The following is a 27,895-nucleotide window of genomic DNA, read 5'->3' on the forward strand; positions in this document are numbered from 1 at the left end:
TGTTTTTTTTTTTCTTTTAGACCATTCCATTTCTTTATTTTTTTTTTTTTACATCTTAAAGTCATGAGGACTTATATGCAATGCAGTCATACATTGTATCATTAAAACCTATATATAAAATGCATACACAAACTGAACGAAAGGCTAATACATAGTAAAGCCTAAGCATACTACTATGCATTATAATGTATATACAGAATTTTGTTTTGAAAATTGCTTAGGACTATATTATCTATGTATGTCTAGAAACATTCAGAAATATTTCAATTGCAAACTCTTATTCCAAATTATGGAACAAAAAAAACTCCAGTCTATGTTAGAATAATTCTGGTCACCTGCATGTGATCAGTTCATTATATTACACAGGAAATAAAGAATTCTTTTTAACGACCAGCAAGAAATGTAATAAAATCATTGCAAATATGCCTATCATGATGCCTTTAGCAATCATTTACTGAAACATAACTTATACAATCTTTCAAAGTGTAGCAAGAAAAGACGTTCTACAGTCTCTAGTCCATTTCTGAAATCCAATCTTCAATCATATTTCTTCCACACTGTCCTAGTCTTCAATCATATTTCTTCCACACTGTCCTAGTACAATATATGCAAAAGTACATTAGGCAATATAAATGCAAGACTGGCCGAGTTCTAGCATCGGCAGATCTCTGATCATCAAAAAGAAGTCATCTTCTCCAAGAGCGTGATTCATTTTCCTCTTCTTCCTCATCGTCATCTTGCAGCAATGAATCATCCACCAGGGATTCTTCCTGAAACTAATATAAAAATATTTCTTTAACATTCCTATATAAATAAGAGAAATGATATAAAAGGCAAATGTACAAATCATTTTACAGAATACAATTAAACAAATAACTTTTAAGAACATAAGAAATGCCATACTGGCTCAGACCACAGGTCCACCTAGCCCAGCATCTTGTTTCCAAGTGGTTAATCCAGTTGACGAGTACCTGTCAGAAACACAAGCAGCAGCAAGATACATAGTAAATGACAGCAGATAAAGACCTGTATGGTCCATCCAGTCTGCCCAACTAGATCAACTCATTTTACATGGTATGCAGTACTTTATAAGTATACCTGAGATTTCATGCTATTTACCCAGGTTCTACCATTTATGGAATTTTCTTCCAGGAATTTGTCAAACCTATTTGTGTTTTTCCTCTATTTGCTACTAAAGTGTGAGGATTGATTATGTATCTTTTGATGTGAATTCTAGTCCCTTCTTATTGCAATAATTAGTGTGAACTATTGAAACCTTTTTAAACCCAGCTATACTCATTGCTTCACATCCTCTGATGACAAACTCTAGAGCTTAAACTATGCAGTCAGTGAAAAAATATTTTCCTCTGTTTGTTTTAAAGGTACTTCTTAGTAACTTTGTGGCATGTCCCCTTTGTACTTTTTGAGAAAGCAAATGATCGATTCGCATTTACCCATTCCACTCCATGAAGGATTTTATAGATCTCTATCAGATTATCTCAACTCTCTCTTCTCCAAACTGAAGAGCGCCAACATCCTTAGCTGTTCTTCATATGGAAGCCATTCCATCTTCTTTATCATTTTGGTCACCCTTCTCTGTACATTTCTAAAGTCGTTATATCCTTTTTGAGATGTGGTGACCAGAATTGCAGACAATACTCAAGATGCAGTTGCACCATGGAGAAATACAGACGTAATATACTATTTTTTTGTTTATTCTTTATACCTTTCCTACTAATTCCTAACATTTTATTTGCTTTTTTTGGGCTGCTGCTGCTGCACAAATGTCAGAAGATTCCAATATGTTGCTCACGATGACCTCTAGAGTCACTACCCAGGAAAAGGATCTAACGTGGAACCTAGCATCACGTAGCTATAATTTGGGGTTTTCTTCCCTATGTGTATTATTTTGCACTTGTCCACATTAAATTACATCTGCCATTCGTATGCCCAGTCTTACTTCAATTTTTCCAAATGTGCATGTGATTTAACAACTTTAAATAATTTTGCAAATCTGATCACCTCATTTGTGGTTCTCATTTGCAGATCACGTCTAAATATGTTAGAAAAAACCAGTCCTGAACCAGCAAATCCAAGATGGAGTCTTGCTAGACGGGCATGTTTGTAGAGGCTCTCTACTTACCTGATTTCAGTAAGAGCAAAATTCTTAAACTGACAGGCAAATGTAAGGGGCAGATCCAGGTCTAACCTCTGATCCTGATACAGAGTACCCTGAATGGGTTCTTATGATGCGTAGCAGAGGCACATTTGGTACTGGATGTTGCTGCAGATAGCATTCCTGTTGGTGGGAGCATAAATCATCACTCAGTCTGGAAGATCACAGCCCACCAGTGCAGCTGGAAGGTGAAGGAACCGTGGAAGTGACCAATTTGTGCACTAAGGGTCAGATTTTTGTTGCAGCAGCTGGAGGGAGGAACACAGGTGGGAACCTTCTGGGAGGGAGGGGGAGAGCTCCAGATTCCCTGGAAGATTGGACAGGTGCTGATAGAGGCTTAACTGCCTCATTTCGTGGCATGACTTTGCACTGGGATGATAGTGAGAGACTGATCAATGAGAATTCTTGACTTCTCACATAGAACAGCTATTGGAGGTCAAAACAGAACTGGGAAGTAAAGTTCAACAACAAATAATTATCTGGGAGCTAAGGATTCCAAGATGGAAGAAATTATAGAAAAATTGGCTGGTTTATAAATTGAAGGCAATGGTGACTAAAGTTCAAATGGCTCTGAGGGAAAGGAGGAGGAACTGGACACAATCAAAATTATGTAATTTGAGATACTAAATTCTCTAAGTGTTAGCAAGTTAGTCGGAGAGTATGTTGTACAAGTACTTTTTAGATGTCCTGGGTACTCCAGCTGAGAATTATACCACACACTATCTATGCCTATTATCGGCCAGTTGGAAAGACAAAATTGGAGGAAATTAAATCTACTTCTTTGAAGGGGACAATAGCTTCTGACGAATGTGTTGATATTTTTGAGTTAAAAATCATTCTGAGAAAGTGTACACTCAACAATGTTAATGACGACTGTTGTTTTAGAATATAACAGAAGCTGGATTCTGAAAATTTATTTCCAATGTAATCAGGTTTCTTTTTTTAGGTGAAAAGAGTTTGGGTCTTTCTTGATCTTTGTAAACTTACACAGAAGAGACAAAAAGAATTTATTTCATTTAATAAGTGACCAATAGGATAGCCGGTATCAGGAAATGTGTCCGGAGAAAGTCTGCTTAAACCCGGCTCCTGACTCCCCAACCAGGACTAGGGCCACCCGTTTCTCGACCTCTTGGGACACACTCAGGCATAATGGCCTTTATCCCCACAGTAGAGGCAGAGACCCTGGGCTCGTTGGCATTGTTTCTCCTGAGCAGTTAAGGGAAGACGACCCACTTGTGTGGGCTCTTTCATTCCCCAGAAGGTCTCCGGTTGCAGGGGAGGAGGGCTCTTAAGATGATAATTATTCTGGATTTGGGTGGATGATGCCTGGCCTGGCGTTCTAAGGCCCATTCTCAGAACTGTAAATCTATACAAGTGCACAGAAGAATCAATTCATCCAAGGTGACAGGGAGTTCACAGCCTGCCAACTTGTCTTTAATTGCCAGGGACAATCCCTGCCAGAATACTGCTGTAAGGCTTTTGTTATTCCAAGCAAGTTCCGCAGCCAGAGTTGGAAATGAATAGCATAGAGGCATATTTTCAAAGCACTTAGCCTTCCAAAGTTCCATACAAACCTATGGATGAGGCCATATCAGGCTCTTCAAAGATGCACTGTAATTGGATCAAGAATTCTCAAAGGTTATTTAGCACTGGATCATTTCTTTCCCACATAGGGAGCTGGACAGAAAACATCTCCTCTTCAGGGCAGGGTCCATCAGAAGAGACTGAGACAGGGAACAAGCCAGAAAAGTCCAAAGGCTGAACTAAAAAGGAACTGTCAGTTCTCCTACCAGACTTCTGCAACATATAGGCATACAGAGCAGCAGAATGAGCTTGGGGGAGGGGGGGTCAGAAGCCCCCTGCACCAGAGTGGCTGACGTGCATCCTGAAACAAACAAGGCGCATCGCAGGACCATCAGATTCCTTCTGGAAAACTTATGCATCTAGAACCTATCTGCCCGAGATGGGCATAAAAACTCCCCCAATCACAAAAAGGGCTACTGAGGTCAAGCTCTCTTAAGAAGAAAGGTTCAAATTAAGGGTCCCAGAGCAGAGGAGATCCTGCTCAGAAGGTATATTAACAGCTTAAAGTAGTTCTGTTCTTCCCTTGGATCCCCTTGCATAGTGGGGGAAGTTTGAGAAGAATTTGTGCCACTGCCCCAGATACATGCAAACAGTTTCTGACTCAACAGTGATTTTGGTAAAGGAAACCAAAGGCTGGAGAAAATAAAGGAGAATCCCCTGTACCAGCAGTCTCTAATGGAATACAAGGTCCTTTAGAAGCTGCCCACGCAGACATCAAGGCCGCAGGGCGGGAAAGGATCAGAGCTGATAGGAAAAAAGAGAGGGTCGTGCCGGCAAAAAGGCGCATGTTCCCGCCATTTTAGCGCAGGAAAAGGCTGCTCGGGAAAGGGGAACTTCAGCGCTTCCCTCCTCAGCATTCGAACACGCCACCACACACAGTCCAGCTGCGGAGCATCTGCTACTGCAGCAGGAACAGCTTTAAAACGTGTCGCCCACACTAAAGCACGGTACCCCCGTGCCGAAAAGAGAAAGGCAGATACTCACCAAACAGCAGGTGTCTCCGGAGGAGAAACAGAGTCCCACTGACGCAGCAGTCTGCTGCCTAACCAGCATAAAAACTGAAAGCACAGCACTAAGACTGGGAAACCCTGTACTGCCCGGTCCTGTCAGAAATCTTTTTTTTTTTTTTTAAACACCGAATGAAGGCAAAGGAGCTCTCTTATTTTTTTTGTTTACTGGTGATGAAGGCTAGAGCTCTGAAGACCCGGAGGCAAGGGGGGAAAGGGGGGAAAGAGTGAAGCAGGAACCCAGAAGACTGAGTATGCTCCCAAAGTCGGCACCACCAGCCAGACACCCCCCTAAACTCAACTGGCCCACAGGACCCAGGAGTATCCCCAACAGACAAATCCAGGAGCTGCTGAAGAGCTAACCACCACCTGCTGGAGATACAGATGTGAAGGAGGAGCTGGCCGTCTGGTATCACTGCCTTCAGCTTTTTAATCTCTATCTCCACCTGCTGGTAGATGGTCACAACCCACCAGTTCTTGGATTCATCTGCTGCATACGCTAAGGAATGCTATGCTTCTCTACCACTTGTTGGTAGTACACATAGCAATCAGTAGCAAAATATTTATTTATTTGTTACATTTGTATCCCACATTTCCCCACCTATTTGTAGGCTCAATGTGGCTTACATAGTACCGGAGAGGCGTTTGCAGACTACGATGTAAACAAATACAGCTGAGCCACTAGTTGTTGCTGTATAAAGCAACTATGAAGGAGCCTATACATACAGATCCTACATTTCACAGCAGAATTTACAACATAGAAAATGAAATGAACATCTGAATCCTTAAGAGGATAGAGATGTTGGCAGGAAGGAGACAGGATGTGTGGTGGAGAAAGCATGTGCAGCATGTCACATTTTCTGTGTGTGTGCACGTGAGCGTGTATTAGTATATGTGGGCTCTATGTGTGTGCGTGTGACTGGAAAATAGTGGAGAGAGGAATGGTGGTTTGAAAGGAACAATTCCTTAACTGCTGTGTATCAGTGTATCTATGATACAAAAAGTAGAACTGTTTCTCCCATAGAAATGTATGGGGTCATTTTTAGAGAAGATTGCTCTGGAACCCATGGTCCTAGCAAACCCATTTTCAAACTAAATGTGTCTTTTCACCAGTTTTCCTCCAAGTCAAATTTGGTTCTATGCCATCAAATTTTCAGAGAGCTATTTTACTTCCAAGAGGACACTTCTTTCTAACATCCCATTGAGTTGGAAAGAATAAAATGGACAGAGGAGGCCCAATGCAATGGTGGTAGGGCAGAAAGACTGTGCATGTCAGAAAAAGTTTGTAGACTTTTCTATACTTCTCTTAGAAATGCTCTATATCATATCCATCGAATATATCTGATTAATTATGTTTGTATAAGATGAATCTAATTAAGGATTGAAATTCTTTTTAAAGAACGTAGTAACTTCATTTTAATCACCTCAACTGTAGACTCCAATAAAATTTGAACAGCATTGCAGTTTACAGTATCTAAGGTAGCTAGAGACAAACAATACAGCATCGAGTAACCCAAACAATAACAACAATATAACTATAAATGTATAAGGCAACAACTGGGGAGGAAGAACAAAACATAACAGAGTAACAATAGGGAGGGAAAGGAGCAGTGGCGTAGCAAAGGGGGGGGAGGGGCGGTCCGCCCCGGGTGTCAGCTCGGGGGGGGGGGGGGTGCTCCATGCCAGCTCCCCCCCTCGGTGCATTGACCCCCCCCCCCCCAGTGCCCACCCTCCTCCGTCCAACCAGCTCCCCCTACCTTTAAAAAAATATTGGAATCCGAAGCGAGGCACAGCACCTCGCGCCTGCACATAAAAGAAATGTGCAGCGTCTTATCGGGCCTTCTCTCGCTCTGTCTGTCCCGCCCTTGCGGAAATAGGAAGTTGCGTCAGCGGAGGGCGGGACAGACAGAGCGAGGGAAGGACCGATGAGACGGTGCACATTTCTTTTACGTGCAGGCGCGAGGATTCCGATATTTTTTTAAAGGTAGGGAGCTGGTTGGACAGAAGAGGGTGGGCACTGGGTCGGGGGGGGGGGGGGGGTGTTGATGCGCCGGGGGGGGGGGGTATGTCGTCGTGCTGCACCCGGGGGGGGGGGGGGGGGTGCAACTGCGAACCGCCCCGCCCCGGGTGGCAGCCCCCCTCGCTACGCCACTGGAAAGGAGCAATGGAGCAATAGGAGCACATTGGCCTGGAAATATCTCAGGAGCTGAGAGGGACAGTATAGAATAATCATCACCTTTTTAACAGGGTGATTCATCTCACTTCACTAAAGGACATCCTTTTTAATTTAGATAAAGCCATCATTCTCACATTCTTGATTTTAGATTCAAATAATAGTTAATGTGGTATCCACATTGAGTTTCTATTAGTATTGGCTCATAAAAAAGTATGGTACCTCTCATCCTGTAAAGATCACCTGACCCTCTGGAGGGAAAAATGACTTGCAAAGATGGCATTTCTAGATTTTCTGCTTATTTGAGTTATACTTAAGAGTATGAATGACAAACAGCTCTTATTTAAATATAACATACATCAAAGTTTTCTACACACACTATCACAACTTGTCACCTAATTCCCACTTTCTCACTTTCTTATTAATTACTTCTCGCAAGTACTAAGAATATACATTTATCTTACTGTTCTCTTAGGCTTTCATGGCTGGTGTCATAGTTCTTGAAGCTGTCCAGGTGGTACTATGTCCAAATTTACCTGACCAACATTTCAGCCACAGAAAGATGGCTAAATATTGGCCAAGCAAACTTGGATGTGTTACCATCCGGACAAGGGCAAGAACCATGACACCAGGCACGAAAGCCTAAGAGAATAGTAAGATAAATATATACTGTTATTACTGTTTTTGACGTATTCTGTAAAGTTTTCCTAAAAACAAACAAAAAAAATCTATCAAATGTATTCCCTTTTTGCCACATGTATTTAACCCCTGTATTTACTGTTTACCAGACAATAGTTACACATGAGAAATCTTTGCTCTTATACAAGATGTTTATTAATGCTCATTTTAAAAAAATCAACTTACTTCCTCCTCATCTTGTTCAACCTCTTCTGTTTCAACAGCTGATACGTTAGCTGCTGGTTTATTCCATGCTAGCTTTAAATCCTGCCCTTTGAATCGAGCTCCATGAATGGCAGCCTGAAAAAGACCCATAACCAAATTACATTTTTCTTTTAAAAAATGGGATTATTCTCAGTAAAAAGTAATAAAATTAAATATCATTTTTATCTACACTGCCAGGTATCAGACTGCAAAACTGTTCTTGCTGGAAAATGAAGTTTATGTCCAAGTTTATTATGTTATACCGCCCATATAATTACTTACCTACAGCAGATGTTCTCAGAAGACAGCAGGACTTCAATCTTTACATATGGGTGACATCGTTAACACAGCCCAGCACAGAAAGCAGTACCTCAGCAACTTTTTCTAGAAGCCTTTGGGTAGGCTCATTGTGTATGCGCACCTATTCCTGCTTGCCACTGTTCTGCAGGACATCTTAAGTCTACTACAAGCTACAGCAGGGTTTCTTAACCTATTTTGGTTCCTGCACCCCTTTAACTGATCAATGAAACCTTCACACTCCCTTTCTAAACCATTAGTGGCTACTGACAGCTACATATGTCAGTGTTAGCTGCTAACAATGGTAACTGCTACTCACATGTCACGAAAATTACAGAAGTACACAGTTATACAACCAATAACTGTACTAAGAACTGCCTTTACTCTGTCTAGAAAGTTTCAATCAATTGCCTCAGATTTCAAGACTCTTCTCCATACCATACCATGCCTGACCTCTTCCTGCACCCCTTGGGGGTGCAAGTACCACTGGTTAAGAATTCCTGAGCTAGAGGAATACAACTCTTTAGGGAAGTAGGAGGGCTGTGAGGATTTAAGTCCTGTTGTCCTCTAGGAACATCTGCTACAGGTAACTTCGTGTTTTTCTCAGGATGAGGTGGTTTATAAAATCCTCACATATGACCCTCCCTAGCTAGAGGCTATCAACAGAAAAAGGGGAAACTCCACACAACTGGTGCCACAAGAGGCAGACACTAATATTTTTGGTGGCAAAAGGCAGAATATATCATTCTTAACATTTTTTTTTAAGTCAGCCTGGAACTGAAAGAGAAGGGTCTACGGTGGATGGAATTGGATCCAAAATCCCAAGTAGATTCTGGAGGACTCACTGGCCAAATTTAGTCACATCAGAATTCCTGTTCTACAATAGTGTAAGGATGGTAGAAAATCACTATGGTGGCTGATCTTAAGTGGGCTACTGATGCAGCCATAGCTCTAACATTATGAGCTGTAACATGACCCTCCAGAGTCAGCCAGCCATAATGCAGTCCAGTAGCTAACTGTAGAGTGTGTATTTGTCAATGGCATCCTCCATCCTGTCTGGGTCAAAAGAAGCAAAATGCTAGTTGGACTCTCGTAGGCTTTAGTCCTCTCCAGATGGAAGGCAAGACTCTCTTGCGCCCAAAGTATGCCATGCACTTTTACGCTTGTGGGCATGAGGTTTAGGATAAAAGGTTGGAAAGACTATTGACCGGATAAGATGGAACTCCGACAAAACCTTAGGAAAGAATTTTGGATGAGTGCACAGAGCCATTCTGTTATTAAAAAAACTTAGTGTAAGGTGGATCAGTCACTAAAGCCTAGAGCTCACCAAGTCTGTATACTGAAATAACCAATCTCAAAAATAAGACCTTCCAGATCAAGTACACCAAATGCCACTTATCTTTGGCTCAAAAGGAGCTTTCATCAGTTGGGTAAGTACAACACTGAGACACTACAAAAGGCTTAAGAACAGCTATACTGGGTCAGACCAATGGTCCATCCCCTTTATCATTTTGGTTGCTCTTCTTTGAACCTTTTCTAATTCTTCTATATCTTTTTTGAGATAGGGTGACCAAAATGGAATGCAGTACTCAAAGTGAGGTCACACCAGGGAGTGAAACAGATGCACTAATATTTTTGGTCTTATTTTGCATCCCTTTCCTAATAATTCCCATTCGCTTTTTTGGCCACCGCCACACACTGGGCAGAAGATTTCAGCGTATTGTCTACAATGACATATAGATCTTTTTCTTGAGTACTGAGCTGACTCCTAAGGTGGACCCTAGCATCAGGTAAATATGATTTGGATTATTCTTTCCAATGTTCATCAGTTTGCATTTCTCCGCATTAAATTTCATCGGCCATTTGTGTCATCTGCAAATTTAATCACTTAACTCATCGTTCTGATTTCCAAATCATTTATAAATATGTTAAATAGCACCAGTCCCAGTAAAGATCCCTGTGGCACACCACTATTCACCCTTCTCCATTGAGAAAATGGCCATTTAGTCCTACCCTATGTTTTCTGTCCAATAACCAATTCCTAATACACAGAAGGATATTGCCTCCTAGCCCATGACTTTTTAATTTTCTCAGGAGTCTTTCATGAGGAACCTAGTCAAAAGCTTTCTGAACATCTAGATACACTACATCAACTGGCTCACCTTTATTCAATGTTTATTCACGTCTCAAAAAATTGAAGCAAATTGGTGAGGCAAGACTTCCCTTGGCTGAACCCATGCTGACTCTGTCCCATTAAACCATGTTTGTCTATGTATTTCATAATTTTATTCTTTATAATAGTTTCCACTATTTTGCCCGGCACTGAAGTCAGGTTACCGGCCTGTAATTTCTTGGATCACTCCTGGAACCCATTTTAAAACTGGCTTTACATTCGCCACCCTCCAATCCTCAGGTACTATGGATGAGTTTAATGACAGGTTACAGATCACTAACAGCAGATCAGCAATTTCATGTTTTCAGTTCTTTCAGTACCCTGGGGTGTATACCATCCGGTCCTCGTATAGTGGACAACTAAAGGCTCTACAAAGATGGAATTACTTTCTACCCAATGATAAGTTCCAACTGCACTCAGATGCGCCCTAGCAGAATTGGTCTTCAGAGCTGACAGTAGGAAGATTTCAAGTAGTATCTGGGTGGGGATAAAATAAAAGGATCTATGGCCTCGCCCTCACACCAAAGAGTAAACCTTTTCCATTTAAATCTACACATCCACTTAATGGACAAGTTCAGGGAAACCAATGTCATTCATTCAACACCCAATGTGTAAGGGTTAGGGACTCTATGTTGGGATGCAACAGTATGAGATCTTGCGTGATCAGCACTGGAAAACACTCCAATCTTACAGGACCTCTGATGGAAAGATCCAGCAAACATGGGAACCATACTTGTCTGCAGGGCTGTAGAGTTGGTACACCAAACCTTCGACTCTAACTCTATTTTTCTACTGACTCCGACTGATATTAGGTTTACATTTTTTGTTTTGTATCTAAAATACTGGTAAATATAAGATATACTTACGAGTACATTAGATCCAGGATATATAAGCAGGAGTCAGAGCTGGTACACTTTTACCGACTCCATCCAAAATTGCTTCAGACTTCGACTTCACAGCCCTGTTTGTCTGGGCCAATAAAGGAGTATTACAATCATGGTCTCATGATCCTCCCTGAGCTTCAGAATAGCTTTCACTATGAGGGGTATTGGAGAACACGCGAGCAGAAGGAATGTATCCAAAGCTAGTTTGCCATGTATCCCTGCCCTGGAGCAAAACTGAAGAGCTTTCTGGTTGAATGGCGTGGCAAACAGATCTACTGAAAAAGTGCCCCATTCCCAAAAGATCCTGCAGACAACAAAGTCATCCAGGAAAAACTAGTGAGGTTACAGAACTTTTCTCAGTTTGTCTGCCAGGATATTGCCTGCCAGATATATAGCTCTGAGAGACATCCTGTGAGAAACAGCACACTTCCACTTTCTGACAGTCTTTCAAGATAGGAACTATGACCCTGTGTCTCCCCTTCCCACCACCATTTATGTAATACATAGCTACCTGATTGTTTGAACAAGGATACCCTTGTTGGACAACCGGTCTTTAAAAGCCTTTAGAGCAGGGAAGGAAGTGACATTACCACATGGCTGCCTGAGCTGAGAGTTCTGACTAGCCCCAAGCAATCTTTAGCCATTACACATCCTTTTCAGATTCCAGTCATGGTGTCCTGGCAGGCAAAATCCCGGGGATCACCTCACAATAGCCAGGGATGATTTGAAAGACGTCTGCAGTGGATCTTACTTACACAGGGCCTGCAGCACCAGGCAGCATGCAGCTGGGAGCCTCCCACTGACCGTGCACAACACAGCTTTCTCCTGAGCTGTTTGCAACGGGTGAGCCTGCAGAACCTGAGCATGAGTCATTGTGGGAGATCTGGGAGTAGATGACGGAAATAAAAGCAGATTTAGAGGCCATCTGCTCCGAGATTGCACTCAAAGGAGAGATTAGCACCTTGGGTCACCGCAAGGAGGAGAACGAGTCCCGACTGGAGGAGCAGGCAGAGGTGGTAAACGCATTGACCCAACAACTTAGACTCTCAGTCGGAGGCGCAGCAGATTTGGGAAAAGCTAGAGGATTTAGAAAAAGAGTCATCATAGAAACCTGTGTTTCCGCGGCAATAGACCCAGGGACATGATTGCTTGCTTTACTGACTTCAAACTTAAAGAGACTCGAACAGTGGATAACTTCAGATGGGATATCTATTCTATTGAAATCTAGCAGGATCTCACTGCGGCCACCCTAAAGAGATTCGCAGAGCTCAAGATACTAATACAACACCTCTGCACCCAAGGTATTCATTATAAATGGCACCAACCCTTCGTGCTTCTTTTCTACAAGGATGGCAAGTTTCATCAGATGCACAAATTATCAGAGACCAGAGATCTACTTCAGGGAGATCCTATGGACCCCGCTGAGATTCGTTCTACGAAGTCTGTGATATCAGCAGTAATGCAGCCCAAATGGCAGTGGGTAATGGCAGTGGGTAATGATCGGATACAGTGCTGCAGCACCAGGACCCACCAGTTGCGTCATGAACCATGGGGAATGCCCTGGTTATGTGCCCCAAAAGTGCCATTTGTGCTCTCCTGAGCTTTTGGTCTGCCAAATAGGACGATGTGACAGTGTTATCCTTTGACTGGTTAAATTATTTTACCAGTGTTTCTCTGAACAGCCATGGATGTGTATGGTCTAAATATGTATTTTGTTTTTTCAACTATGCATTGGTGGGTCTCTTCCTCTCTTAGGCGCTCCCCTGTTTGTTTAGTGGGAGTGTCATGATGTACTTTGGAAGGGGGTTGAGGGAGGGTTTTTTTTGGGGTGGTTATAGGGATAGAGTTTCTATGTAATAATGTGTGGGTCTTGACTGACTTCCAGATCTCTTGGAGGGGGGGGGGGGGGGGGAGCTGGGGTGCCTTCACCATATTTGATATTTTACTGACAATTAATTCCTATGAGTGATCTCACATTTCTCACACTTAATGTTATGGGGCTGAATTTGCCTATCAAGTGGCAGTTGATGTTTAAGGAGCTGCTGTGGCTGCAGGTGAATGTAGCTTTTATCCAGGAGATTCACTTGCTTCCAGCACACACAAGCACTTTTGCCAGCATAAGAGGTTCTCTTTCCTGTATTTTGCTTCTAGTCATACCACCAGAAAGAAAAGGGGGGTTTTGATAGATTTGTCCGCAAGACATCCTTGGCAGCTTAAGGGGCTGTCTGGGGTCAAAGAAGGGCGATATCTGCTTTTGTTGTTGCAAGTGGGCGCCTAGATGTTTACTCTGCAGAATGTATATGACGGCCCCAATGAGAATCAGGGAGATTTTTTTGGATAAGCTTACAGTGATCCTCTCATGCAACATAGAAAGTACCCTTTTAGTAGTGAAAAGAACTTTAATCTCACCTGAACAATACAGCTTTAGGGGTGACATTCTCAATGTGATCATGCTCAGTTGCATAGTTTTTTGGGCCAGTGGTATTTGCTCGATTTCTGGTGATATATGCAGGATTATATGTATTATTCAGCAGTGTACAGTTCTCACTCCCACACAGATTTTTGGTTTGGGCATCCGAGTTTTTTGTCGCACATCCATACTTCTCAGATTCATCCTTGCTCCTGTTCAGATCATGAATGCCCTGTTAGCTCTAGTGTTGGACTTAGCTCTGACTCCACAACCTTGCCTACCGTAGCATTTCAATGACGCTCTGTTGACCAAGCCCCTTAACGTTACTCAGTTGGAGAAAGTTCTCTTAGAGTATATAGCTATTAATGACAATGGGGAGGTATCCTTCGGGACACTGTAGGATGGCCTTAAAGCAGTTGTTCACGGAAAAGTTACAGGCCTATTTACAGCTACAGGCTAGGGCTAAGGCCACGCAGTTACATATGGAGATATCTATTCTTGCACAACAGGTGCTGTAGAATCCCCACTTGAATCAGCTGGAAGAGCGGCTCCACCAAGTACGGTTGAAGCTTAACGAGCTCCAGCTGGAGAAGGTTTCGGAGCACCTCCAACGAGTTAAGCAAACTCATTTTGAGTTTGGTAATCAAGCTTGTGTCTGCTAGCTTTTAAATGATTAAAAAAAAACCCAAAGCGCCCATACTCAAATTCTTACAATCTTGGATGATTCTACAGTGCAACTTCACATGTCCGTGGATATAAAGATTGCTTTTTGACCTATGACGAAAACTTAAAACAGATATAGCGCCTACGGGGGATGAAATATCTCGGTATCTGGATCAGGCCCATCTACTGGTGCTGTCGCACCTCCAGATGCAGGCCTTATCTCTACGAGGTCCAATGGCCCTTACAAGATCTCACAGACCGAAAAGCTCTGGGGCCTGATGGCTTTACTAATAAATTCTACAAATGTTATGGTAAGATCTTGGTACCTTTGTTGGTACGAGTCTTTAATGATCTGGCGACACAGATGGAACTGCTATATTCAAGGCAGCTAGCGACCATCACAGGTACTCCAGAAACCAGGTTTTTACAGGCAGATATCATTGCTTGGCTCAGACTATAAACTTTTTACCAAAATACTGGCTAGGCGACTCCAACATGTAATGCCCTCCTGGTACATGAAGACCAGGCTGGTTTCATCTCCAGGCGGCAAACTTTCAATAATATTCGTAGGAACTTGCATCCAATTCATCAGGTTAATGCTACACAGCTGCCCATGTTGATGCTTTCACTTGACACTGAAAAAGCATTTGACAGTGTGCACTGGCCCTTCATGTTGGATCGTCTGGGGTTTACAGGGCGTTTTTTTTTTCATGGCTCTGCCCTTTATATGTCAATCCTATAGCCTTTTAAAAAATCAACGGGACTCCAATTGACATCTTTTTCTCTACATCATGGCACACGACAAGGCTGTGACGTTTCACTGCTGCTATCTGCCCTTGCTATTGAAACCCTTGGCCCAAGTCTTGCGAGCTCATCAGGATATTCTGAGGGTACCAATGGGAGCAGAAGAGCACAAGGTGATGCTTTTTGCTGCTGCTGTTTTACTTACCCTGACGGATCCATGACGGTGGCTTCCACAAGTTATTCGAGCCTTGCAACATTCTGTGTAAGTATCCGGATTCAGGGTTAATATGAATAAATCGGAAATTCTCAATTTTAACCTGGATCCCGAGATAATATGGGTGTTACAGAGCCAGTTTTCTTTCTGGTAGCCCACCCCCCCCCCCCCCCCCCCCATTTATTCAGTACTTGAGAGTTAATATCATACCCGCTCTGCAGGGTTTATATCAAGCCAATTTTCCTTCCAAGATGCAGGAGTTATTTCTTGATCTGGACCGGTGGAAAGGCCTACAGCTTTTTTGGCTGGGAAGGGAGCATGCAGTCAAAATGATGATTCTGCCCAAGTTATTATATTTATTCATGGTGTTGCCATTGCCCAGGCCTAGTCAGTTTTTTCAACAGCTGAAGTGCAAGGTTTTTGCATACATCTGGAATCGAAAGCCACCGAGGGTGCAGGTCCAATCCCAGATCTCAGTTGACAGTGGGTGGGGGGAGAGGCCTCCCAGCATTGTGTAACTCTCTTAACCTTGTAGACCCCTGGAGATTATTGAATCCGACATCCCGTGATTACACTCATCAATCTAAGGTCCACCAGACTTGGTCACGGATAGACTATGTGCTCATAACCCAATCATGGTTTTTTAGAGTTAGAGATGCGTATGTAGGAACTACTGTGATCTCAGATCATGCTATAATAGGCCTTGAGTTGGAGTTTGATATAGGCGGGGAGCCGGCAAGGTTCTGGCGCTTCCCCTCCTACCTGTCCCAAGACAAACAATTGGTGGAACATATTAGGGCGAAATGGGCAGACTATGTAGACACTAACGAGGCTTCCTCCCCCTCGTCTACAATATTCTGGGAGGCTTCCAAAGCAGTTATGAGGGGGGAAGTCATAGCATTTTTGAGTGCGAGGGCCAAGAGGCTGGCAGCGGGTATTTCGCGACTGGAAAAGGAATATAAATCAGCCAAGAGAGCCCATATTACCAACCCCTCAGGAGAAAATAGAGAAAAAATGTCTGCAACCCTCGCAGCCCCGAATACACTCATACACGAGCAAGCAAAACGACGTTTTTTTGCAAAACAGTTGAACTTCCAACGGTTTGGAAATAAGTCGGGTATACTGTTGGCACGAGCAGCCAGAGCAAAAACATTACCCCGTTACGTCCCATTGTTGAGAAGGCCCGATGGGACACAAACTACTAGTCCGAAAGAGATAGCAGATCTATTTCGCGAATTCTTCGAGCGCGTCTATTCAGAGCAGGGGGAGGACCAGGGACAGTTACTGGAAGATTATTTAGCGGACGCGGGCATGCCTAGATTAGCAAAGAATGCAAGGGAACAACTGGCCATCCAGATAGGCGCCCAAGAATTACAACGGGCTATAAATTGCTTCCGTCGGGGTCCGCCACGGGCCCGGACGGATTCTCTGAGTACTATAAAATACTGGGCCATGAGCTGGTGAGACCCCTCATTTCCTATTATGATTCTGTAGTAGAGCGGGGGTATTTCTCACCAAGGGAGAATGAGGCCTTAATTACACTAATACCAAAACCGGGCAAGCCTTCAAATCACGTGGAATCTTACAGGCCCATCTCACTACTAAACGTGGATATTAAAATATTAGCTCGGGTTCTAGCAGATAGATTAGCAAGGTATCTCCCTCAGCAAGAGGCTATCCACCACAACATATTAATAATGGATTCAACAAAGCTATTGAAAAAGATCGCTCAGAATTATTACAACCGTCTACAAGAAAGAAAACACCAGATATTGTCTGCACATTGAAATATTCTTTTTTAGCTAAACATATTTCACGTTCTATTAAGAAACACTGGCACATCCTAGAAGGTCTACAATGTTTTCAGAATAAACAATTGGTGGTTGCTTATTCCAGGAATAAGAACTTAAAGGAGCATTTCGTGCCCTCTACATTACCAGATATCACTACATTTACAGCATCACTTGGACATCAAAAATGTGGACATTGCAGTGTATGCATTCATTGCATCGAAACTATCAACTTCATCCATCCAAAAACTAGGAAATCATACAAACTTAATCATACGTCAGATTGTACTACTTCATCCGTCATTTATATTATTGTGTGTCCATGTCCAATGATATACGTGGGCAAAACCCTCAGAGCAGTAAAAACCCGGATTATCGAACACAGAAGCTGCATTAAACGAAAGATTGAATCCGCTCCCCTGGTTGAACATTGGTACTCAGCCAATCATTCCATCTCAGATTTAAAATACTATCCAGCTTATAATCGAACGAGAATAACGCCCAAGTTCCGACCTAAATCGGGAGATGGGCGTTCTTCTCACAAAAACAAATAAAGCGGTATAATCGAAAGCCGAACTTTGGACGCTTTCAACTGCACTCCGTCGCGGATGCGGACAAAGTTGACGGGGGCGTATCGAAGGCGTGTCGAAGGCGGAACTGGGGCGTGGTTATCGGGCGAACAGAGATGGGCGCCCTTCGCCGATAATGGAACAGTTTTGAGCTAGAATTTAGGACACTTTTCCTGGACCCTGTTTTTTGACGAATAAGGCCCCCAAAAGTGCCCTAAATGACCAGATGACCCCCAGAGGGAGTCGGGGATGACCTCCCCTGACTCCCCCAGTGGTCACTAACCCCCTCCCACCACAACAAATGATGTTTCACAACTTTTTACTTTCACCCTCAAATGTCATACCCTCCTCCCAAGCAGCAGTATGCAGGTCCCTGGAGCAGTTGTTAGGGGGTGCAGTGGACGTCAGGCAGGTGGACCCAGGCCCATCCCCCCCTACCTGTTACAATTGTGCTGCTTAATGCTACTAGTCGTCCAACCCCCCCAAACCCACTGTACCCACATGTAGGTGCCCCCCTTCACCTCTTAGGGCTATAGTAATGATGTAGACTTGTGGGCAGTGGGTTTTGAGGGGGATTTGGGGGGCTCAACACCCAAGGGAAGGGTGCTATGCACCTGGGAGCTCTTTTACCTTTTATTTGGTTTTTGTAAAAGTGCCCCCTAGGGTGCCCGGTTGGTGTCCTGGCATGTGAGGGGGACCAGTGCACTATGAATCCTGGCCCCTCCCACGAACAAATGCCTTGGATTTATTCGTTTTTGAGCTGGGCGATTTCATATTCCATTATCGCTGAAAAGCAAAAACGCCCAGCTCACACCTTGACGAATAAAACATGGGCGTCTTTTTCTTTTAAAAAATACGATCCGCCCCGCCCCTTCACGGACCCGTTCTCGGAGATAAACGCCCATGGAGATAGGCGTTTCTGTTCCATTATGCCCCTCTTTGTTTTTAAAACTTTTGTGAAGAAATGGAGAGGAGGAGATTTGGATAAACAATTGTTGCAGGAAGAACAGAAATTAATTTTTGACCTTAATACTTTAACACCTGATGGACTAAATAATGAGATCGATTATCGGTCTTTTTTATGAATATATTTTTTTAAATACACTTGAAGAAAATTAGTATAATTATCCATCGTAGCATCCTCCATCAATTGTCCCCTTTTTTTAGTGTACATAATACTCATATATATAATTTTTAAGTACAGGTCATACCATTACCTTTTATAATGTAAATATAATCCAATTTTTAAATCATATAATTGCAATTAACCGTTATTATTTTTATTTGATATACATTTTTTCACAATTCAGTACTAACCATCTTCTTTTTCTTTTGCTCAAATTATACTCTTGTTTAATTTATTTACATTAATATTCATGTTATCTGTTATATCTTTTGTCATGTATTTATGTATTCCTGCACCATAATTGTCTAAATGTATTTTTATGTAGACATATTTCATTCTGTTCTTTATATTATAATTCCATCTTTATCATACACAACTGACATAATACCCAAGTACTAATAATTTTTGTCTTTGTATTTATTTTTACTTTCTGATTCTCTTCACCCACAGATTTTGTCATTATATCTCTTGTCCAGTTTCTGTTTCCCCAGATAGCATTAACCGTCATTTTTTATTTTACATAATGTCTGTCTTGTTTCTCAGGATTGGCACATCGTCATCTCTTCACTGATATTTATTCTTTTCAAGTGGATGTTATCTTCAATTTTATGTTTTCTTTCATGTTTTTCATTCTATTATTTTATTGATAAAAACTGTTTCATTCTATTACCATTATTGTAAAGTTACATTATACTCCGGAACGTCACTTCCGGTTTAGCGATTTTTTCTAATCTGTTTTATTCACTTTTTTTTATTTTTTTATTTTTTCAGCGCCTTTTCCGCTCTTAAACACATCTCTTTCGAAATCTTTTTTCACCTGCATTATTTGCGGAACGCACACTGCACTAGCAATTCAATATTCTTCCCGAGATACTATTTCCGGTTTAGCGTCTGTACGTAGAGTTTTTTTGGCGCGCTTTTTTGTTTAAAGCCCTGCTCCTCACAAATACATTTTTTCATTTATACTACTAACAGTGCGAGCAGCGCTCATGACGAATTTTTTCAGAACAGTCTTTTTCAAGGTGAGTAGCACTATTTATATGAACTTCCTCCTATATCTTCGTTTCTGTTTTTTATGCCCATTTGCGTATTTTATTGTATTTTCCCGTGTAAACACTACACATAACATTCTGTCCCCCTATCCTTAATTTTTCATGCGTTTTTTTCATATATATTTATTTATATGTATAATTATAGTTCCTATTGGATCATATCACCACCTATGCTTCGTGATGTTTTTCTTTGTTGTCTAAACGTTACGTTGTTACTTCTGTTTTTTTCTTCGGTGACATCATTCTTTCATTTGTCTATTTACAATCAGACTACCACGTTATTTTTTGAAGAATTAACCTTATCATTCTATAGCAACTCTCCATGTAAGAGGTTAGTGTTTCTCAATACATTATATACTATTTTCCATTTTTCTTTCTTTCTCTTTTTCAATGAGTAAGCCTTTTATTTGGTTTTCTACATATCATTTGACAGACTGCTGTAAGATTTCCAGAGCATTTTCACCGACATTACTCTGCAGCACTCTGCACAGCAGGTTAGTCCATTTAATAAATACAATTTTATTTTTTGAGTACGTACTTCTTTAATTTATACTTTTGTTATCTTTCCAAATCATTCAAATTTGCTATTTTCTTCATATATTTTTCTTTTTCTTTGTTTACAAGTAATGCGGTTATGTATCATGAAAAACAACAAGGTTCTCAACAATAAGGTTCTCTATGATTTCCTCATAGTTCTTTCTCCACAATTTCTTTAAATCATTTAGTTCAATTTAAACTTTTGATTAATATTATCATTTTTTTAAATGTATGTCATCTCAATACAGCACATGTGAGCATACATAACTATTTTTTACATGTATGTGTAACTTTTATCATTTCATATTTATTGTTTAAATTTATGTGTATATATACATTTCGAATTATTTAATGATTTTTATTTATATATGACTTTTTTGTATTGCATTATTATTTCATAAATTCATATACAGTATATATATATATTTTCTTTATAATTAGTTTTATTATATGCATTATATGTGTTTTATTTCATTTATTATTAATATTTTTGTTGTCCTTTTATCACACATATCATATATAAATGTACTTTTTATAGACTCCTGATGCAGGCCTGACAGCCGAAACACGACGTGTCGAGTCTTCAAATCTCTAATAAAGTTTTTTTATTTAAGAACGTCTTCCAGCGTCTGGTTTCCTTGGTCGTACTCCCACTTTTTGAACACTGTTGTTTTTACCGTGGGGTGCTTGAGTTTTCCACCTTCTGGTGGATTTTCCCTCACATTTCCAAAAGCTGACATATTCCAATTAATAAATTCTGAATAAAATATTTTTTCTACCTTTGTTGTCTGATCATTTAGTTTTTCTATTCGCTTTGGTCTCAGGGTCTTCTGTTTTATGTATTGACTTCTTTCCATTTGATATTTTTTCTCTCACCATGTCCACCATCCTCCTGTGTCCTTATGCGTCCTGTCTAGCATCTGTAGCCCTGTCCCTATCCTTCCTCCGGTTTCAGCATCTGCCCTCAAAGTGTTCCGATCCAGCCCTTACATTCAGCAATTTCCCCTCCATCCATATCCAGCATTTCTCCTCACTCCCCTCCCCTCCATCCATGTGCATCTACTTCCTCTGTCTTCCCGTCCCTCCATCCATGTCCAGCATTTCTCCTTTCTCCCTTCCCCTCCATCCATGTGCAACTCCTTCCTTCCATCCTTGTCCAACATTTCTCCTTTCTTAACTGCCCTCCACTCCATCCATGACCAGCATTTCTCCTCTCTTCCCTCCCCTCCATCCTTGTGCATCTCCTTCCTGAATTCTCTTCCCCATCCATCCATGTCCAGCAACTCTCCATTCTCCCCTGGCCTCTCCTCCATCTACCCATATCCAGTAAATTTCCTCTCTTCCCTGCCCCCTCCATTCATCCATCCATGTTCAGCAATTCTCTTCTCTCCCCTGCCCTCCCCTCCTCTCCTGTCCAGCGATCTCTTCTCGCTCCCCCCTGTCCTCCCCTCCTCTCCAGCAATCTCTTCTCTCCCCCCTGCCCTCCCCTCCTGTCCAGCGATCTCTTCTCTCTCCCCCCTGCCCTCCCCTCCAAGATCAGCGATCTCTTCTCTCCCCCCTGCCCTGGCCTCCCCTCCTCTCCAGCGATCTCTTCTCTCTCCCCCTGCCCTTCCCTCCTCGTCCAGCGATTTCCTCAGCCCCTGCCCTCCCATCCATTGTCTAGCGATTCTCCCTGCCCTCCCTCAGCTCCACGATAGCCCTCCTCACTCACCATTCCTTCCTACCCCCCCGCCCGTGTTTAACCGTTTTACTTTTCTTCATCCGTCGCCGGCAGCATTGCCATTCATTCTCACAGGCAGCTCCGCTCCCCTCTGCCGCGTCCATCTAGCCCTATGTTACGTAAACAGGAAGTGCATCAGAGAGGGCCGGATAGATGCGGCAGAGGGAAGCGGAGCTGCCTTTGAGAATGAATGGCAGTGCTGCCGGCAACGGATGAAGTAAAGAATACTGCATGCAAGGGACATGCGGCGCCGGGCCCGGGGAATTTTGTCCCCCATCCCCCCCTCTCGGCGGCCCTGCGACGGAGGAAAGGTAGGGGGAGACCGGGAACCAACAGGTGTACACCACAAGCTGCAAACAGCCACTCAAACCATCTGTGCTAAACTAGACCCAAAGGACACCGGTAGCCAGATCAAACCAGAGCTGCACAGAGTTGTCCCTCCACCTGCTAGACAGAGAGAATACTGAGGTTTACTTGGCTGCACAGGTTCACATATAGCAAACCTCAGAGGTTCTCTCTATCTCCCCCTGCTGGTACAAGGACACAACCCACAAGTCTCTGGACTGATCTGTGGGACGCTATGGAATACACAGATAAAAGCCTTACAAATATATATAAAAAGCTAAAACACTGCTCAAATAAAATACAAAATAAAAATGCTTACATTAAATGTAAAAATGTGATCTACTTTATTATGGTATTCTCTGTGTTGCTATTTGCATGTTAAACAAATGAGCAAAAACCATATACACTGAACAATGGTATCAAAACATGAAACAAATCTATATACACACATTTTTACCCCCATAGTTTTCAAAGAAGTAGGTAGGCGGCCGTTTTACTAAAGCTTAGTGTGTGCGCTAACAGCCAGCAGATGCTAAGGAAGAGATTCTATATATGGCGCCTAAAAACTGGAGCTGAAAATCAGTGCCGACTAAGTGTATTCTACAATCGGCACCTAGATTTAGGCGCCAATTATAGAATATGCTTAGTTGATATTTCAGGGCCTAAATCTGGGCAAATCCATTTACATCAATGAAAACTTGGTGAAAATCCCAGCTCGCAGATTTAGGCACACTAGGTCGTATTCTATAACTAGGCTCGCAAATTTTGGCATGCCCATGAAATGCCCATTTCACCGCCCATAACCATGCCCCTTTTTGTCTGCTCACAATAGAAATTCGGCGTACATCTTTACAGAATACGCTTAAGTGCGTTGTGCACCTAAATTCTAATCAGTGCCAATTAGTGCTCATTATTGCTTGCTAAGTGCTGATATCAGTGCTCATAAGCTTGTTAAACCAATTAAGTTACGCGCAGTGTTATAGAATCCGCGCCAATTTTGATGCCTAAATCTAAGCACACTATATAGAATTCGGAGATAAATGTTGTGTCCTATTTTATATCTATGGGTCAAGTGGCAGTTAGCGTACTCTGTCTGTTAGAGCACGCTAAGCTTTAGTAAAAGGGCCCCCAGATCACCAACTGTAGTGCATTGTGTTGGCTTTCCTTATTTAAAACAAATGATTTAAAAATAATTCCTATTAAAGAAATAAAAGGTAATAAGAAATCAAAACTTTTTATAAATAATTCACAGTCAAAAAATGTAATTTCAAAAAATGTATTTTAAAACTAAGTTTAAAGCACTTCTAATGGAAAAAGTAAAAACTAAAATCAGCATTTCTTTTAAAAAAATGCACAGCGATTTAGATTTTAAATACAATTTTTGAAGTTATATTTTTTGACTGTAGTTTGATTGTAAAAATTGTGATTCATATTGCCTTGTTATTTCTTTAATAGGAGTTCTTTTTATCATTTGTTTTAAATAAGGAAAGCCAACACACTAATGTCTAAATGGTAACCTACTTACTTCTTTGAAAACTATAGGGTAAATATATGTACATAAAGATTTTATTTCACCTTTTTGATCCCACTGTTTCTCTTCAATATATATGTTTTTGCTCATTTAAGATGCAAATTAGATAACACAAACTATATCATAGTAGGTCCCAAGCATTGCAGGCACCATGAATGGGTATCTGTAATGGATAATGGTCCTGTTGTACCAGGAACACCTCTTGAAGCCATTGATGGACAAAGCACCTGGGAAAAAAAAACAGCAAGATCATAAGACTCAATCGTGTTAAAAATGCCCTGGGGGCCAGATGCACAAGGCCAAAAAATAGGCCTGAAGTGAGCTTTGCAAAAATAAAACTTAGAAACCAGTGAAAAACCTGATTAATTACAAGGAGATTGCCCGATATCACATGACAGCAACAGAACGGGACTTACAAACTTTACCCAAAAAATAAACTTGAGGTGCTGAGGCAACTTTAATGAGAAACAGATCTGACTGGCTCCAAGAAAAAGAACAGACTGATGAGATCCTGTGTGACAGTAGCAGGCAGGAACAGGCATGCCTGAGCAGTAAATACTTCTACAAAAGTTACTGGAGTACAGTTTCCTGTGCTGGGCTTTGTAAGTGACATCATCCATGTATGAGGATTCACAGTCCTGTTTGTACTCGGAGAAGAATGGAAATAGCATAGCATAACTGATAAGTTATAAACTTATTTTAAATGTTGTTTTCTGGAAACATGAAAACAGAATTCAAAATTCTTTTTTCTACACAACTTCAAACATAAGTATAGATGTACATACGCATATGAATATGAATACATAAACATACATACGTGTATAGTGTTTAAAAAACATACAAACATTGACATTAACTTAAAAAAATGTATATAATAGGTGCATATGTTTGACTAGCTGATTTTTATTTGCTGTTTACAAGTGGTATACAAGAAAGGTTTTAGGAAATAATGCTTAAATTCATCTAAATCTAACTACTGTGTTAGAAGCTTTCATAATAAAAGTGCTGTTTAGGAACAGTAATGACTCACTTCACACTATGGAGGCCATAATATACTAGTTACTGTATCATAAGTCAATTTTATCAAATCTCCAAAGAAAAATCATGCTTCAGTATTACATTTTAGGCTTACTAACTATAATGCCTCTCTAACACCCCCTCACATACACACTTCATACACATCTACCATCCATATGAAAAGATTCAATCATACATAAAACAAAAATAAACTGCTTGATTATAACTTGGTACTTTGGTAAAATTATTCACTTTTCCTAAAAGCTTGTTAATTGAAATGTAGAACTATAAAATGGGATATTCATGCCTTTTTAAGTATCAGATGCACAAAGTGGTGGGTTTGGAAATAATATGCTCAAATTAAAGTAACATGAACTAGCATAAATCAGTGTTAGCAACATACCGAAATAACCGCCACAGTCACAAAAGATTTATAGCACAATCTTACAGTACAGCATAATGTGAAATGTAGAAACAATTACATGTTCAATGACATCTGAACATGAATTGTGTGATATTAAAGTCCCCAGGTATAAATTTTAAATCTGTACATATAAATTTATGATAAATTTAAGAGATTCCACACTTATTAAAATGCAGTTCAGGAATTTTTAGTACATAGTCTCATCACAACATTACCTAGTTCCAATTTTTAGAAGTACATATACGTGACATTTAGGTTCAGAAACCATGTATCTTTAAAAAAATATATTACTGCTTCATAAAAATTCAACATTTTACAGCAAGGGAATCCTCTTCCTTCCAGGCTAACAATGTACAAAGCTATAAAAATGACTTTTATTTCACCTGAAAAAGTATAAAATTAACTCCATTTCTTCACAAGAAAGAACAAAGCTCATATAATGAAACATAAGTTACTAATTAAACATCTACGCTAATCAATCAATAAATGCTTATTTTAATATATTAAATTTGTAGATTTTGTTTTACTTTCATGACTTGTTCTTATCTACTTTTTCTTCTAGTTATCAGAAATTGTAGGTTTTATGTGTAGTAAATTGTCATCCATTGCAAGTTGTATTCTGGATTCTAAGATGTGATCAAATTTAAGGAACTTATTGAATAGCAGTAAACTTAGGTATAGAAAGGCTGTAGCAAGAATCCTGGATATTCTGCTTTTAACCTTTCTTTAAAAGTAAATAAAACAGACAAGATAAATTACTTTTTAAAAGGCACAGATTATAAAATTGAGATAATAAAACCAGCTTTAGGGTTTTTTTATTATTTAAGTTCCTTTATCATCACATTCTAGCACTGCTTAAGCTAACAGAAATGTTTTCAAGTGAAAACAAAATATTTTAACATACTTTATGCTTAAAGTTTCTTTACAGAGTAATAACATGAGAATTAATTTAAAATTATTTTAACCAAACTAGGTATAAACTTACAGCTTCAGCTTCTGCTCTGGTCTTGAACGTAATCACTGCATGAAGAGAAGAATCATCAATCTGGCAATCTTCAATTTCACCAAATTGCTTTCATTAAGAAAAACAAAAGACATTATTTACTACATATGAACAGTTCTTCACCATCACACTACTACTATACATTGAAGGATACAGAAGAACTTCACTAGACCCACTAAATTTCAGTTTTGGTTTTGATTACAGAGTGAAACCAGCCCAAAATCCTTTTTCTGCCCAGTTTCAGTTTTGGCCAAAAGGCTGTTTTAATCTTCAGCCAAAAATGACCATGTATTTTCAGTGGAAGCTGAAAATTTGTGCTTTGTCCCATTTATCTCCCTCTTTCCTTCTCCCGCCCCCCACAAACAGGAGTTGTCCCCTGCAGACACCTTCCTCCCAGAGTGCTCTCCCCCACTCCAACCCGTAGGCCTCCTTGGGCCTATTTTACAATCTCTGGTGGTCTAGGGGTGGTTGAGGCAGGAACAATCCTAAGTTACTTTTGCACACTCCAGCTCTGCTCTCAAAATGGTTGCCATGACTGGGTCACGCTCCTGCCCTGACTACACTGCTAGACCATCAGGCCATAAGGCAATTTGTGTGTGTGTGGGGGGGGGGGGGGGGGGGGGGGGGACTACTCTTTGTTTTTTTTAACTATAATGCCAAGTAATGCAGTTATGATCTTGCACAATAATTTGTATGGTAAATAAGAGTGCTCCAAATAAATGCCTTTGATACAAAATGTTTGCAGGAATTTAAGTCTACACATTTGGGATGATATGCTCCCTAGGGATTAACCTCTCTGTGGAGTTATGACATCAGCTGTCACTCAAAGTGTGGCACAAAGTCAGCCACTGTAAAAGCACCGTGACATTTTAGTTCCAATTTTATTTTTGTTACATTTGTACCCCGCGCTTTCCCACTCATGGCAGGCTCAATGCGGTGGGCAATGGAGGGTTAAGTGACTTGCCCAGAGTCACAAAGAGCTGCCTGTGCCAGGAATCTAACTCAGTTCCTCAGTTCCCCAGGACCAAAGTCCACCACCCTAACCACTAGGCCACTCCTGCACTTTTATTAGCTGCAGTCCATGTGTATAGAGGCTATTTTGATTGGAGGTAAAATATAGTCTTTCATTATTTAAATTATATTCTGGCTTGGATACAGTGGGACTAACAGAGGGATGCAGACTGCAAACTCTGACAATCTCCAGAGGCTCTCAATGGTTCACATTCACACAACCAAACTTGCGTTATGGGTTTCAGTTTCGGCCAAAACCAGATGATAAGTTTTGGCTACGGTTTCGGTTTCAGCTGAAAGCATTCAGACATTTTCAATGGCAGTTTTGGTTTCAGCTGAAACTGAAAAAAGCTGTTTTGGTCAGCCTCTAAACAGCACTGAGACGGTCCAAAGTAAAAAGCAAAGTCCAAATAGCAAAAAGAAGCACCAAGAGCCTTCAAAATCGGGACCTAGTTCCTTTAATCATATAACTTGAACATCAGTCTTTCCTTGGTAACCCAACATGGGCCGTGTTTCGGCACACAGTGCCTGCATCAGGGATCAATTGTGTTGTAACATCAAAT

The 27,895-nt window shown here is 41.1% G+C and overlaps 1 protein-coding gene across 1 annotated transcript in view; it reads right to left on the minus strand.

The window, feature by feature from the left end:
• Positions 1–11: 11 nt before the first annotated feature.
• RBM26 (RNA binding motif protein 26) overlaps positions 12–27,895 on the minus strand; it is a 492,900-nt gene continuing 465,016 nt past the window's right edge. Inside the window, 3 exon segments of the mRNA XM_030200623.1 lie at positions 12–776; positions 7,805–7,918; positions 26,304–26,390. Of these exon segments, the coding sequence (XP_030056483.1) occupies positions 687–776; positions 7,805–7,918; positions 26,304–26,390 (291 nt within the window). The 3' untranslated portion in view covers positions 12–686.

The sequence above is a fragment of the Microcaecilia unicolor genome, chromosome 4, assembly GCF_901765095.1.
Source record: "Microcaecilia unicolor chromosome 4, aMicUni1.1, whole genome shotgun sequence".
Taxonomy (NCBI): domain Eukaryota; kingdom Metazoa; phylum Chordata; class Amphibia; order Gymnophiona; family Siphonopidae; genus Microcaecilia; species Microcaecilia unicolor.